Here is a 14,662-nt window from a genome sequence, read left to right as displayed (position 1 = left end):
CATTGAACAAAGCCAAGAGTTAAACAGAAAAAAAGATGTCACCTCTTCATACGTATAAATAGACAACATTTTATCTATTAAAAAAAAATCCTTGTTCTTTTATAATCCATGTTGTGTGGGCATACTATGCTCAGAGATAGCTATTGGTTTTGAATGAGCATTTGACAAGGAAGTTACAAGGATCTGTTTATTACATTAACTGTACACAGTAAGATTTTTCCTGTAAGGGAAATTTCTGCAGAGAGAGGTAAGAAGGTATGCACCTATGTAAGTTCTATTAAATGAAGACCAAGAATTTCAAGATTTTGCATATTAAAGTTTCTTATAGTTAAAAGGATGACCTTAATAACAATTTTATATACAATCATCTTAAACCTACAGCTAAGAAACTGGAGCAAAGAGCACCAGATAAAGTTTCTTTARTAAGAGAATTACAGAATTAACTAAAGACCCCAGACATTCCAGGTTTTAAACTTTACAAACATCACCACAAAATAGTAACCAAGCAATAGGAACCTTCACCTGTATATGCACCCAATAGTGCATATACAACAATGCTTGTGTAAACAGACACAGACACATGAGAAACAAGGCAGGATAGATTTCATAGAATTGTCGTATTTCCCATATTCATAAAATTGGTAAGGTTGGAAGGGACCTCTGGAGATCATCTAGTTCAACCCTCAAGCGAGTGGCCCACATCGGGATCGAACCCGCGACCTTGGCATTATTAGCACCATGCTCTAATGAACTCAACTAAGCCTAACCCCCAAATGTCCCGTTTGGGTTCAAGCTGCTACTCCATAAAGACGCAGGTCTTCTGCAGATCTCACGTTATATCTGCCAGTTCTATGTGGATGTCTGAGGGAGTGGTAGAACATCTGAAAGGGCATCAAATCCCTATGTACTGACACCTGAATGTCACATATTGATATTCAAATCTGATTTATGACTGGTTTTTGAAAACACAATTTAATTTTAACCTTTGTCCATGTACCTGAACACTGACTACCTGAAGTCACTATTTCCATGCAATCAAAGATCACGGATCCCAATTACAAATATGGCACAATAGAAACTGTTTGTAAAACCAAAAGAATGCATATTGATACAAACAGTAGTGTACACTTCAAGTGAAAAATGACTTGYTACCGAATTGTACACGGATACTGCAGCTAGCTGCATCTTTTTCTTCTGATCCTGGACTCCAACTCTTTGGTCGGTCTCTCTCCTATGGAAATGCTGTAAACACTCTCATCCTCCTTTCCTCCCCTTCTCTCTCCCCCAGAGTGAGGATCCAAAAAAATCTCTTGGGTAATTCAGATACCTTGCTATAAGATATATATCTTTTTTGAGGAAAGGAAAGTCAATAGAGAATGGTATTTGAAAACACTCCCTCTTTTCTACTTCAGAAACTAACAATTTAAAATCTAATTCCAGAGAAATACAATACACCAAAAACATGAATGCCACAGAATGATTCTCATAATAAAAGATCTAGAAAAATGTGAATGCAGCATGTACAAACACAATTGTCCTTCCATGGCTSAGGAGGTAGTTATCTTAGTGCAAGAAATTCTAGATACTTTTTGTAGGTTTGAAAACACTGTAAAGACAAAAAGCAGCTGACTGACCATCAGGGATCTACAAAGGATACAGTACTTACCTTTAGAGAACATACTTTATTTAATAGAAGTTTTGCTCCAATATACAAAATAGGGGACTGTAGTCCCAATTAACATTTACAAAGTTACACAGCAAATCATTTCCATCATTTCAAACTGACAACTCTCCCACACATCCCATTGTATTACAACCAAGAAATAATTATGTAACACTTTACATACCAATCAGTTATATTTTGTACTTCCCTGTTTTTTCCCCCACTCTTTTAAAAAGTAAGTTGCAGTTTCTGATATCAGTTTAATCAAGAAGTTATGATTATTTCAGCTGCACTGGAAGTAAAATGAAATATATCATTTGGAATACTATCTCAAAACTCTTATACAAAATAATAGTCAGTATTTTATAAAAATACATTGCAGGAGTAACACAAAATATCTTGTGGCTACCACTGAAAACGAAAATGCTTTAAATATTGTTATGGTATAAAATATTTAGCTACTAAACTCTGCTTTTAACTACCTCCCCCCCAAAAAATACCCAAAAAGATGACCAAACATTTGCCAATTAAGAAAAAGTAATGTGACAACTCTTTTACAATACTGTACCTTTAGTATGCAAAGGACTTCATCCTTCTAACACGCACCATTATCCAACTGATTCACTCTTTAACCCTTTTTCCACTGAAAGCTGAAAAAAGGTTTTAAAATAACTGGAATCCTTTAAATCCAATCTGTTACATTTGTATGCATCTCCCACAGTATTCAAGATTTTCTTTAAAATGCTGGTAGTTTAATCATGATACATAATTTTATATAAAAGAATTAAACCAAGCCAGAGCTTTAGAAACTTTGCATTTTATAAAAGTAATTTATTACAATATGACAATTGTTAAATAGCCCAATTTATTTAGTGACCCTGTTAGATATTTGTTCAACTAATTGTATAGGTGAAGTCATTTCCTGAGCTAAAAGATACAGGTAAGTAAATAGTCAGTTATAGCAGCAGACAGGAGACATTCTTTTAAGTTTAAAACAGTATCAATAAAATAACCTCAGAAAACTATGATAATGTAAAAACAACTAGCTGAAGAGGGGCGAAAAGGACATCCAAGGCCTGACTACCATAATCTGGAATGTGTATTCCATGATTCTCCAGAAGTTACATTCAGTTACTGTCAGACAAAGAATATTGGAAGAATGTCAAATCACAATAGTTCACATTTATTACATATAAGGTGTTGGATCAAGATTTAATTCTTAATGCTGGCTGTTTCATAAATCTAAAACAAGGTAAACTGTTTGGTTTCAGAAAACTTCACCCTACAGGACCTACATATTATTATGACTTTTAAAGGAATGTGGTATCTTTAATTTCATGAAATTCCAAGATTTTTTTGTTTTGTTCTGTGTGTGTTTTTTTTTTTTTTTTTTTTTTTTTTTAATTATTCAGACTTATTTTTTCATTTGAGTTCTGGGTTGTGTTTTTTTGAGATAGTCACCTATGCCTCTGGTAACTGGATCATTTTCTGGAGAGGGAATAATATTCTGAAAACTGTTTACTTTGATCCAGGTCATTCTAATTTTCTTAAAGTATGAATCATTAACAAATAATTAAAGAGCTATAAAGACCAAAATACCACCACTGCACCATCATTTTTTTTATGATATGCATTCTTAAAATCTTCTATGTAGTAGTTTGATCACTTTTTTCACCCACTAATGCACAGAGAATATTGTAATTTAATTAAATAAAGTAGCACACTTAGATACCAGTTCCTCCAGAAGGAAATCTCTTTTCTGTGTTATTATTGTAGGCATTGCTTTTAGAATTTATATTGGCTGTTTTTTAACACTTAATTAGTTTTAATTCAAATCAATATAAAAAAAWTCCAATACTTGTTAGAATAAAGGACAACACACAAGATCCTAAGAAGTTACAATAATTTATAAATAAAAATAAACTATTATAAACCAAATCTTTCCCCATACGGAGATTAAAAGCCATAATCTTGACTGATTGTTCCTGATCATATATTATAAATAACATAAGCTTCTTCAGAGAAGCAAAACATACTTGCCTCCCTGACACCAGTTCATATTTTCAGTTAAACTACTACCATCAAGAAGGCAATTGTGTTGGGCCCAAGTATATCTTCTTGCTTACATACTAACCTCATTCTTTCAAACTTACTTAAGTACAGGAAATGAAGTTCACAAAAAGTCTTTTACCTTTTATACAAGAAGTCTGTATAAAATATCAGATTTCTAATACTTCTATTGCACTAATCTGGCAGTGCAGTTAGAACCTGATTCAAATTCCACTGAAGTCCATGAAAAGTTCTCCAGTGACCATAATGGGGTTTGAATTAGGACCACAAAGATAATATTAGTTACGGAAAGCTCCTGCAAGAGTGGCTGGTATCTCTCTTTTTGTTTATGGAATGCAGTGGAGATGTATAGTCAACATGATACCTGAGCAAATAAAATGAAAATGWTATGAAGGTTTTAAAAATCTCAAATTCTTTGCTTAGTTGCGTGCAAACTGTGCTACTGCCCCTGGAGCTTCCTGCATTCCTTTCTTCAGTGCTTGCTCTATTATAAGATAGTCAGAGAAGAAGTGAGGCATAAAAATCTTCCTTCTCTCCTTCAATCCCGAGACTGATAGAAGAGGATGTAACCAGACTCAGAGTTCTTTGAGATGTCTGATGTCAACCCGTAGAATTCTTCAATAGCTTGTGCATCAATTTTCTGTATGCAAACCCAAAAGTGTAAAGTAAGTACCTTGTATAACACACACGTTAAATTCCACTCTAAAAACTGTTCTCAATATCAAACAAAAATAACTTTTACTTGTTTCAGAAAGTAATAAAATGCAAGTAATTGTTAAATCTTCTATGCTTTGGTTTCCCTCACTCTCATCAACCGTACAGATCATATCATATCTTTATCATACATTTATCATGTTTCATATGTTTTTAGTATTACATGAACTTGTTACAAATGCAACTTAAGATGTAGTGCTTGAAAAAAAATCACAGAAAAGGAAGTTTTAAAGAAAATACTCTCTCATTTAAACGTTAAAATCAAAATGAAGAATGTATGTACAGACTCATTACTGAACTAAACAGTGTAAGGCAATAAACTGCAGATGAGAATAAAGAGAAGACAAGGAAGAAGAACTAACTTTCCTAAGTTTGTCATAAACAGTATTTACTTGTGATTGTATTAGTCTGAAAAGCCTCCTATAACCAAGTTTTTTGGGGAAAGATGTAAAGGTACTAGAATGTGAAAAGAGTATCWTCAGGTTTTCACTGTCAAAGTCTTCGTAAACAAAAGAAACTGCAACTAAAAGCAAACTCTCTTGTCATATTTAAATCAAGGGCAATTAGGCTATAGACAAGAAAAAGGTGGAAAGATAAGATTTTCCTTCACTTAGGCAGACTTCAGGTTTAATCTTATTCCCATTATTTGGAATGAATGAGTCATTCCAACTTGAAGAACCATATGTCTAGCAGGCAGTGAGATATTTTAGATCTAAGAGCAAAAATATTATTTTTTTCTTCTTTGGAATGGCTAAGAGAAAAAAAAATATATTACTGCCAAATATTATTGCTTAGAATTGGAGAGATTGTCCTTAATGTTTACGAAATGATATGAGATCTACCTCAACTCCACCTGCTCTCCCTGATAGAAAAGCAAACTTTTGACCCAACAGAAGACATTTCAATTTACAGTGGGTCTTGACAAGATACAGAGGCAATCCTTTTACTTTGCATTGTGTGAAAAAGAGTCCTTAGTGTGGCTTGCAGAAAAGCTCTCAGTATGCTTATTTGTCCTGCCAATTAACATAGTAAGTCCAACTCCTGTCTCACTGATTTTTTTCTTCTTTTTAATTATGCATTCCTGTGTATCGTAAGGAAAAATATACACTATTCATTTTACAGGTTTAATTAACCAAATAAGGTCAGAAAAAGAATCTGGACAGCACAGTCATAGCTCTGTTCATGCATAAGCATAGACAAGGGGGAGGTGCAAAGGAAGATTACAGAACAAGCAAAAAAATCTGAGACAACATAAAAGAAGAGACACAATTAGTTTTGGCTCTTTCTCACCAAGAACAAAAGGTAACTCATTAAACTGAAATGTGAGAAAGTCAAAACTGGTGAAGGGAATACTGCTGTTCCAAGAAACTAGCTAACAGTAATTTATTACAAGTCCTTGTTAAAGACTTTGAAACATTCAAAATAGTTTTTTTGAATAATAAGTATCTGGAAGCACGGTTAATGTTAACAAGATTATCAGAAGCAAAAGGTTCCAGTTTCCAGGTAAGCTTTTAAGTTTCAGGGTAAAACCACAGAAACCTGAAGTTTCTGCTTATTTTTGGATATTTGATAGAACAATGTGACTAAGCCATTATCTTAAATCATAAGCTCCTAAAAAACCATGAACAACTGATTCCTCCAACAAATCATTTCAATTTAACTCAATTTACCTATATCTTTATTTGCCATATATTCTGCACACAGAAGTAGTTTACTGAACAAAGGAGGAGGCTGGCCATACACAGAGAAGCTTTTCTCAAGATGTATAAAAACCATAATGAAATTCAAACTATTGTAGAGTCACATCATAAGGTGCAGTTCTGCACTCACAGTTACTCCTCATTTGCATTGGGGTTGAACCCCCTTCTCATTAGCATACCAGTCCTTTTACTTTAAAWAATCACACACACACCTGGGGAATACAAGCACTCTGGTTACTAGTGGAGGAAAAAAAGACCAGGGTTACACAAAGCTTACCTCTACAATATCATCATCAAAGAGCAACCAAAAATCATGACTCTTCACTATTGCAATATAATGTCCTCTATTAGGGCCACTGAAAAATAAAGTTTTTTAAAAAGGAACATAAATCATAACATATATATGTACAAAAGTATTTCATTAAAGTGTTTTTCCTTGTAGAAAAGCAACATGAACAATAACTAAAAGATACTGATACAGTTTCGGTTTGCATGTTTCTTTTCCTCCTTCTTTCCCTACTTAAACGATCTTCATAGGAAGGTCTTACCTATCTCTACATTTAATATTGTGCATTAAGGATTAAGGGTTATAATTCCAAATGAGGAATACGCTGCACAGGCATTGAGAATATAAATGAAGTTAAAAAAAGGGRGGGAGGAATTAAGAAAACATTCTGATGTTACAAAAGAATGGACTAAATGTCAAATCATTTCTTATCTTCATGAAGAAAAACGTACAGAGTGCTGTTCATCTACAGTCACAATCCGGACTCACTATGACTGATGCACAAACAAGCAAAAGACCCTCCACTGCAAAGGAAAACAGAATTAAACTGACAGCTCAGAAGCCTGAAGAATCCTCACAGCAATGAGAAGGGCTTCCAATTAAATTCAAACAGTTCTAATGCACAGCACTTTAGGTTATGACAGACAAGACATTTCTCCACAGCTATTACAGCTATTATCTTAATATGTCCTGTATTTTAATCAGATTTCAGTCAAGAAAACAATACATAGCTGTAAATTTCAGCTAGTTCTAAAGTGGACAACTACTAAACAACTCTGGAACTCTCTTAACTGACTAACAGCATTCATATATAATTTTTCTTATGTCTAGACTGTGGTGGGAAGGCTACTATTTGTGACCAACAAGTATATGTACTTGTCAATTTTGAGGGACCTCAAAAAAGGTGGAAGAATGAGCTGACAAGAACTTCATGAARTTCAACAAACGCAAAGTCTTSTACTGGAATAACTCCCTGCAACAATACATGTTGGAAATCAATTGGCTGGCTAGCAGCTCTGAAGAAAATGSCCTCCGGACCCAGGTGGTCAGCAAGTCGAGTTGTTAACCAGCAGCACATCACTTTGGTGATGGGGCTGACTGCATATAGAGCTGCACTGTAAGAGCACAGCCAGCAGCAAAGTGGTTGCTTCCCTCTACTCAGCACTCTAGGACCCAGAACTGGACATGGAATTCCAGACGTGGGCTTGTCAGTATAGGATATTGATAAATTGGAGGAAGTCCAGCGGTGGGTCACCAAGATGGTCAGGGGACTGTAGCACAGCATGRATGAAGAGACATGGAGGGAGCTCATTTTTTTTGGCCTGGAGAAGATTAAGTGGGGGATCCAACCGCTGYCTTCCACTATCTAAAGAAGGGGAGTGAGAAAGAAAACAGAGCCAGGCATAGCTCAGAAATGCACATTGAAAGGACAAGAGGAAGAGGTCACAAATTGCAGCAAGGGAGATTCTGACTGGATATAAGGAAAAAAGAAAAAATCCACAGCGAGAATGCTGATGGACTGGAACCCATTGCTCGGCGACATAATGAAATCTCCTTCCTTAGTGATTTCTGAAACTTGACTGGACAAAGTCCTGTGTCACCTAACCTAATGTTGAAGCTAGCCTTGCTTTGAGGTTGAAGTAGCTGAACTTTCTAATGTGGAAGATTCTAGATGTTAAATCATTCCCACTTAGTGTTTTTTTTTTTTTTTTTTTTAATCCACTCAGTATGTAGTTTGTACTGCAGCCCTGATTTTAAGGCTTCAAACAAGAAAAACATTTGTGGAATACAGCAAATCTAATACAAATCTACCAGTCATAGTTTGAAAGAGAAAAAACAAACTAATCAACAAAATTCATACTTCATAAAATGTTGCTCAAGTCTATAAAAGAAATATTAAAGGAAACGCTTTATAAAGGAGCATCTGTTCCACAATTTTTTCCTTCCTAAGAGACTTTTTTTTTWAAAAAAAGAGACTTAAATGCTGTTAGAATTATGATATTTTTTAACAGTTAAACTTATACAAAGATTCTTTATGTGAAATACACTGTTATTACCTTCCACAATGAACTACCACAGCAACAAGGTCATACATTCTGTCAGGATTGGTGGCATCTCCTGAGGTGTTAAATAAACGAAGCTCTAAAGGAAAAACTACTCTGTAAGACAGCTTTGTGTATCGATGCAGCTGATCCATGTATTTAAATCTCTTCAAGTGGAGAGCTAGAATCATAGGCAGCTTTTTTACTTTCATCCTGAAATTTAGAAAAAACAAAAAAMCAAAAAAACTAGTATTTCCAATATCCAATGAAAGTGCTGACACTGACAAACAGAAAACTAGTTTACCAAACTAAAAAATTGTCTAAGCATTAAAAGATACTCAGATGATCAGCTGTTTAGCAAATTGTGAGCATGTCTTATGTTTCAAAGCTAACAGCAGTTTGTTCTGTTGTTTAAACTAAGAGTAGATTTTAACAATTGAGAGAACCACAAAGATAATTAAAAAAATAAGCTAAAAAAAAAAAAGAAGAAGAAGAAGAGCTGTGACCAACTCACTTAGGAATAACAATCACACAGCATAGAATTCATTTTTTAAACATACCTCCCCTTAGCTTTCCTGAGTTCCCAAAGCAAAACCTACATCCCAAAAAYAAAACCTACATCCCACTTGCTATAGAGTAGAGGTACTACAACAAAGTTGTTTCAGAGATCCTGTTCCATTTGAATTTCCTAATGAACTTGCCAAGTCAAACAAGCATTAGAAAATAAGTGACACCATTTTGTTACACATATTATGCAAGTTTTTATATCAAACCATTCATTTAACATTGCTAAGGGATACCAATTGCATACTGTTACTCACCTCACCTCACAGTACCCAAACAAGACAATGTTAGCCTCCAGCACAGCAGTWTTATACACACGTTGGAGCATGGAAGTAATAGCTAGAAAGCGTGAATCTAGCTTTACAGAGGACTCACTAGCCCCTTTCCTGAATTGAGACACTGAGATCACACCTCAGTGCCTACAAATTTTTACTAGCCACGCACAGCCGGCATGGCAGTGAACTTCTGCTCACTGAGTGATAAATTTGCCCATATTAATGGAGCAAGGGCAGAGAGATGACAGAAGAAACTATTTTTAGGGAGAGGTAATATATTTTTGTTACACTACTGAGATACGGGCATTATTACTGGTCTATTTCAAAAAAAAGGGCACACATTTGTCAAAGGTTCTTGAGCTCTAAATGGGTAGTACTAGTAATAGGTCGTCTTTAGAATAAGTAATAATTTATGGAAAGTTTTTAACAACAAATTCCTTTGACTTGAATCTACTATCTCTATGCTTCTGCTGAACCTACTATTTTTCATTAGTGTCTATCCATGCACTGTTCTTTTTATAAGTATTCCTTTAAGTTCACTGTAAAAATTCAGTTCTATTACAGTCCCTAACATTTGAAGATAAACATTTTTTCAAAATGAAAGCCCTCTTCTTATAACGCAATTGTGTTTGACAACAGTAGCTCTTTTGTTGGTGAAAAAATCCACTATGCCATTTTTGCTAGTTGAGTAGACACTATCACAGATAAACTTCGTATTATAGAAACAGCAGAAAATCATAAAAATAGTGCAACTTGACTTAATSTCCATGTGAAAAACAGAATATAAATGATAAAAGCTGTGTTTTGCCAATACAGCAGCACCTACAGCACAGGTTTATATCAACACAGCTTACATTGTTTGGGGATCACATTACCTCCCACACAGTGGAGCTAAGCCAACAGAAAACAACAGGATAGACCTGGCTTCACAATCCTCTAATAACACACCAATTAGTAAGCTTAGGTAATGTGTCAAGACAGACTTTGCAGAAGAGATATGCCAAAAGCCATGGGTTTAAGTGACAGTAAACCAAATAACCGGAATCAGTGATATAACCAGTAGAGCATGGCAATGTTCCCATCCCTTCAACTCATCTATAAGCAGCCAAATACTTCCTCAGATAATAAATACACCACAGTACACAAAATCATAGTTGTTCACAGATGAAACAAGAATAAAAGCAATATTAGAAAGGCAAGAAATGTAAAAAAGAGTCAGGCCTCCATGGATTTTCTGTGGCTTTTCAGGAGCATTGTGAAGGAAAATCTAGCATACCTAATTAAGCACTTTCAAGAAATCAGAAACTCAGTTAACATAAATGTAACATTATGAGCTTTATTCTGACTGCATCAGAAAAAAAACAGTATGAAACTGTCTCTTACAGCAACCATAAAAATTAATCTGCTTTAATCTGTTTACTCTATCAATTTTTCCTATCTTTACCAAATTTCCATGAAATAGGTTTTATTTAATTAGGAGAAATCAAATTTAAAAAGTCACATGAAATCAGCGATTTTTCATCATTACCCATAATCTTTGATTAGTCACCATTAGTTTTTTTGCTCTGTTCTTTTTATCTTGTTTCTGGGCTTTAAACCATTATATTTCTCCTTGTTAAAATAATTCATGATCAAAGGCCTCCCAAAATACTTTACATGCATTCTTATTACTCTTGCAGCAGACTCATTGAATTCAACAAGAGGAATGCAATCAAGTTACTCTTTAATAGAAGACAATTAAAGGATGAAAAATCTTCTTCCCTGCCCAATACACACACATACAAAAGGAAATACAAGAGTTATTTTAAGGTAGGTTTTTTTTCTCCMTGGTTTGATGTACCTTTTATGTGCTTCTTGCTTACTGCGACACTCTTCACAGTAATATTTGTATTCACTGCACAAAGTTTCTGTATTGCTGAAACCCCTGAGTGTAAAAAGAAAAAAAATTACAAGAAAAGCTATGGATGCTAGTTTCTTACTTCATACATACAGCCATTTAAAAAAGTTTAACATGATTTTTACATTCTAGCTTACATAAGCCAAAAATTTGCTAAGTCAAATGAACATAAGCTTTTATTTTTACTTCTTGTTTTCATCTTGTAGAAGATGAAAAAAATAAGAAAGTTCAGTTTTTGTATCTACCTTAAACAATGAGTGATGGAAGTATTTTGCTCCACATCAACTGAAAGGTCTAAGAAGTCTTCATCTTTGCTGCTTATCTGCAGGAAAAAAGGTCCAACATATTACAGATAAAACTACTTACACCTGATTTACCTTGGTTGTTCAGCACCACTTACTTTTGAGAGAACGTATCTTTTATCTTAGAATAGCCTTTAAACAAATTGTGACAAGTGGCTTTGGTATTTAAGAGGTTTGCTAGATTTCTAGTTTTGTTTGGAAAGAGGAAGATGAAAGTGTATGTGTGTCTGTGGCGGGAATATGATGCCATTTGTCATTCTGTTGTGATTTCAGCTCATTAATATTAATGTCAAGTTCTTCTACACCTCACTCTTTTTGAAAAGAATACAATAACTGGGATTATTCTTCTCTGTAGTGCTCTCACCTCTGCTCTTCCTCCATGATTCCCTCTTAATAGAAGATGTGTATTTGCCTACCAAGTGTTCCTAATAGATAGCCAGAAACAGACTTCAAAACATGACTGCTAGAATCATCATGCTCTTAAATCAGCAATAGAAAGCAGATCTGTCATTGAATGAGAGTTTGGGACTTGGTTTGACAGAGGTAGAATTGTGCATAGCTATTTCTTACAAAAATATTAGAAAACCAATTAAATTACAAGAGAAAACCCTAGGAGCAAAGGAGAACTTCCATCACAAATCCTGAATGGCAATGGGTGAAATCCACATAATAACCATGTTATTAAAGGGTTTAGGAAATACAAACTGCAACCTTAACTTTCGTCTGCTAGTGTTTCCCCTCCACATCTAAATATATTCAATGTCACTGATGAGAACATCTGCTGCCTTGTTCGACTCCTAGGTACAAAAGTGAATGTTTTTAGAAAAGATGCCTGTCTGCAGTTTCTTGATGGAAAGGGCAGAAATGAAATAGCTACAGGAAAAAGAATATAAGTTCATCTTTAAGACATATGAGATTTAAGTCCCCTTTTCAACTTAAAATAAAGACAGATTTGAAAAGCTGTTCTTTGATTATCAAAAGATCTGAACGATGCAGTTATTAAAGGCAGCATATATGGAGGGGGGGAAAAAAGGTGGTCTTTTTGAGAATTATCATCACTGGGCAAATCCAAAACCTTATGAAATTACATTGAAAGCTTCTACTAACACCTGTAAACCGACTAGGGAAAGATTTCTCCCATTCTTCTGCAGCTGATCTTTTAGAGATTATATGCATACGTACAGAAAATACGCCATTAGACCAGCATACAGCATCATCTAAATGCTGAAGTAAAATGGTTAGTCTTCTAAAGGCATTACAGAATATCTACGAAGACATCTAAGATGTTTTTAGGATCTGAAAAAAGCCACCTGCATTTTCAGCATGTCATTTTCATTTCCTCATTCTTTTGAGAATCTCCTATTGTTTAGGTATGTGAAGATGAACAATTCTTCAAAATACCCCATTGCAAATCACTTACATACTTAAATTTATCATACTTAAATTTGGAATACTAAAAAGTCTGAGTGAAAATCATCTTAGTCTAGGAATTTAGAACAACTCAAAAAAGATCAGCAGTTCTAGGAAACACTGCTGCAGCCTTCACTGGGAGGAGTCCTGTGATCAGTGTTATTCAGACATGCAGTTAGATACTTCTTTCTCTCTTAGACTAATTAAAGAAAATTCCATGGAACAGTAAAAATTTCATAGACAGTTTTATCATACTTAGTTTCTGGAGGGGAGAGTGGGAGCAAAGAGGATAGCGATGTGTTGTGGTTGTTTAAAAAGGAGATTAGTACTGAAACCAGAAGTTCACAACACAAATTTTTCCCATCTTAATGATAATACTGATGATGTTGCCTTCAAGAACTTCTCTCAGGTTAGCTAGCCCACTGAATACTTAGGATGATTAAGAATCATTAAAGGTTCTATTGAAAGAAGAATAGCAGAGTGAATTCTTTCCATCTATGCTGATAATATAGAAATTGCTCCTCTTTATTTTCAAGACTCTTCCAATATTAGTGTTTAGAAAGTTAATATAAATTAACTCAAACAGTTTTAGCTAAAAAAAAAATCCATTCTAGGGAAAAAAAAAAAGCCCCTCTTGTCTACTTGTCTAGAAGTTCTGCTTCAAGTAGATACCATTGGAAGCTCCTTAGGCTACTTCCTGGGCTCCAACACTACAGATTTCAATTATCTATACAATGACAAAAGGAGAGACACAGTCAGAAAACTTAATCACTTACAGAATCAAACCCTGATGTGTTCAGATAGCCATGTGAGTTCCCCAAATACAATATGAGCAACTGAATAATAGTGAAGAATTTGTGCATCCCAGTATTCTGGATGGTATGCTGTCCTAACCTCATGGATATAATCCACACTTAGACAGCTCAACTGTAGTCTGATGAACAATGCCACACWGAGCACAAAATCTAGAAGGCTAACATTCACAGAGTCTGTATTTCTTTCAGATTGGATTTTCACTAGGAGTGTGAATCAGCTCACTGAAAAAAAAAGCTTTTATAACTGTAGGCTCCCATGGGTCCTAAGAAAAACAAATTTTAAATGAAGCTGAAATAACGGGTATGCTTTATCTTGGGTTTAAAATGAAGGGGGGGGATAAGACATAGTTACGGTACTCTTGTAAGAGAGATCACTGAGATTTTTATTCTTATTGCCTTCTCTAAATTATCTGAAGTAGAACTGAGATAAAGAAGAATTGCATGCCTTGCAGAATTTCATTAAAATAATGAGACCACGAGCTGCAGACAAACATTCTGAATATCAGTTTGATACTTTTGACCTAAGACCATTTTACCTTTTTCTCGGTACAAATTCTCTCCACATTTAGCTGTTTCAAGTATTCAGATTTAATCTTAATCAAGTCAAATACCTTATTGTCCAGTTTACTATTACTCTTTCCTTAAATCTTGAGAAAAGCTCTATAAAACCAACGAACTGCTGGATAAATTTTATCAGTTAGCCAAAAGTCATATTACTTCATTATACTGCCTCTATGAAGGAGGGGGAATCACATTAACAGCACGTAAAGACAACTTAAAATCTGTTTTGTAACTTATGTTACAGTGTAGTTGGACCTAAGACATAAATCTTTGTTAAAGGACCACTTCTACATTCTTTATATTCCACCCTCCATATTCAGATTTTAAATGGAGGATTATCTTTAAATATTCTATTAACCTTTT

General features: G+C 34.6%; 1 protein-coding gene across 2 annotated transcripts in view; it reads right to left on the bottom strand.

Annotated features, from left to right (window-relative positions):
- Positions 1-1,662: 1,662 nt before the first annotated feature.
- USP12 (ubiquitin specific peptidase 12) overlaps positions 1,663-14,662 on the bottom strand; it is a 37,585-nt gene continuing 24,585 nt past the window's right edge. Inside the window, exons 5-9 of one of the 2 annotated variants that reach the window (XM_085321746.1) lie at positions 11,457-11,533; positions 11,155-11,238; positions 8,491-8,688; positions 6,425-6,503; positions 1,663-4,373 (exon numbers count right to left, since the gene is read on the bottom strand). In XM_085321746.1, coding sequence (XP_085177872.1) covers positions 4,272-4,373; positions 6,425-6,503; positions 8,491-8,688; positions 11,155-11,238; positions 11,457-11,533 — 540 coding nt within the window. In that variant the 3' untranslated portion in view covers positions 1,663-4,271. The remainder of the gene's footprint in view (positions 4,374-6,424; positions 6,504-8,490; positions 8,689-11,154; positions 11,239-11,456; positions 11,534-14,662) is intronic. The other variant, XM_085321748.1, reaches the window with a different exon arrangement.

The sequence above is a fragment of the Rhea americana genome, unplaced genomic scaffold (genome assembly GCF_003343005.1).
Source record: "Rhea americana isolate MKP2758 unplaced genomic scaffold, rheAme1 scaffold_71, whole genome shotgun sequence".
Classification (NCBI taxonomy): Eukaryota; Metazoa; Chordata; class Aves; order Rheiformes; family Rheidae; genus Rhea; species Rhea americana.
This window is presented reverse-complemented; position numbering and strand designations above follow the sequence as displayed.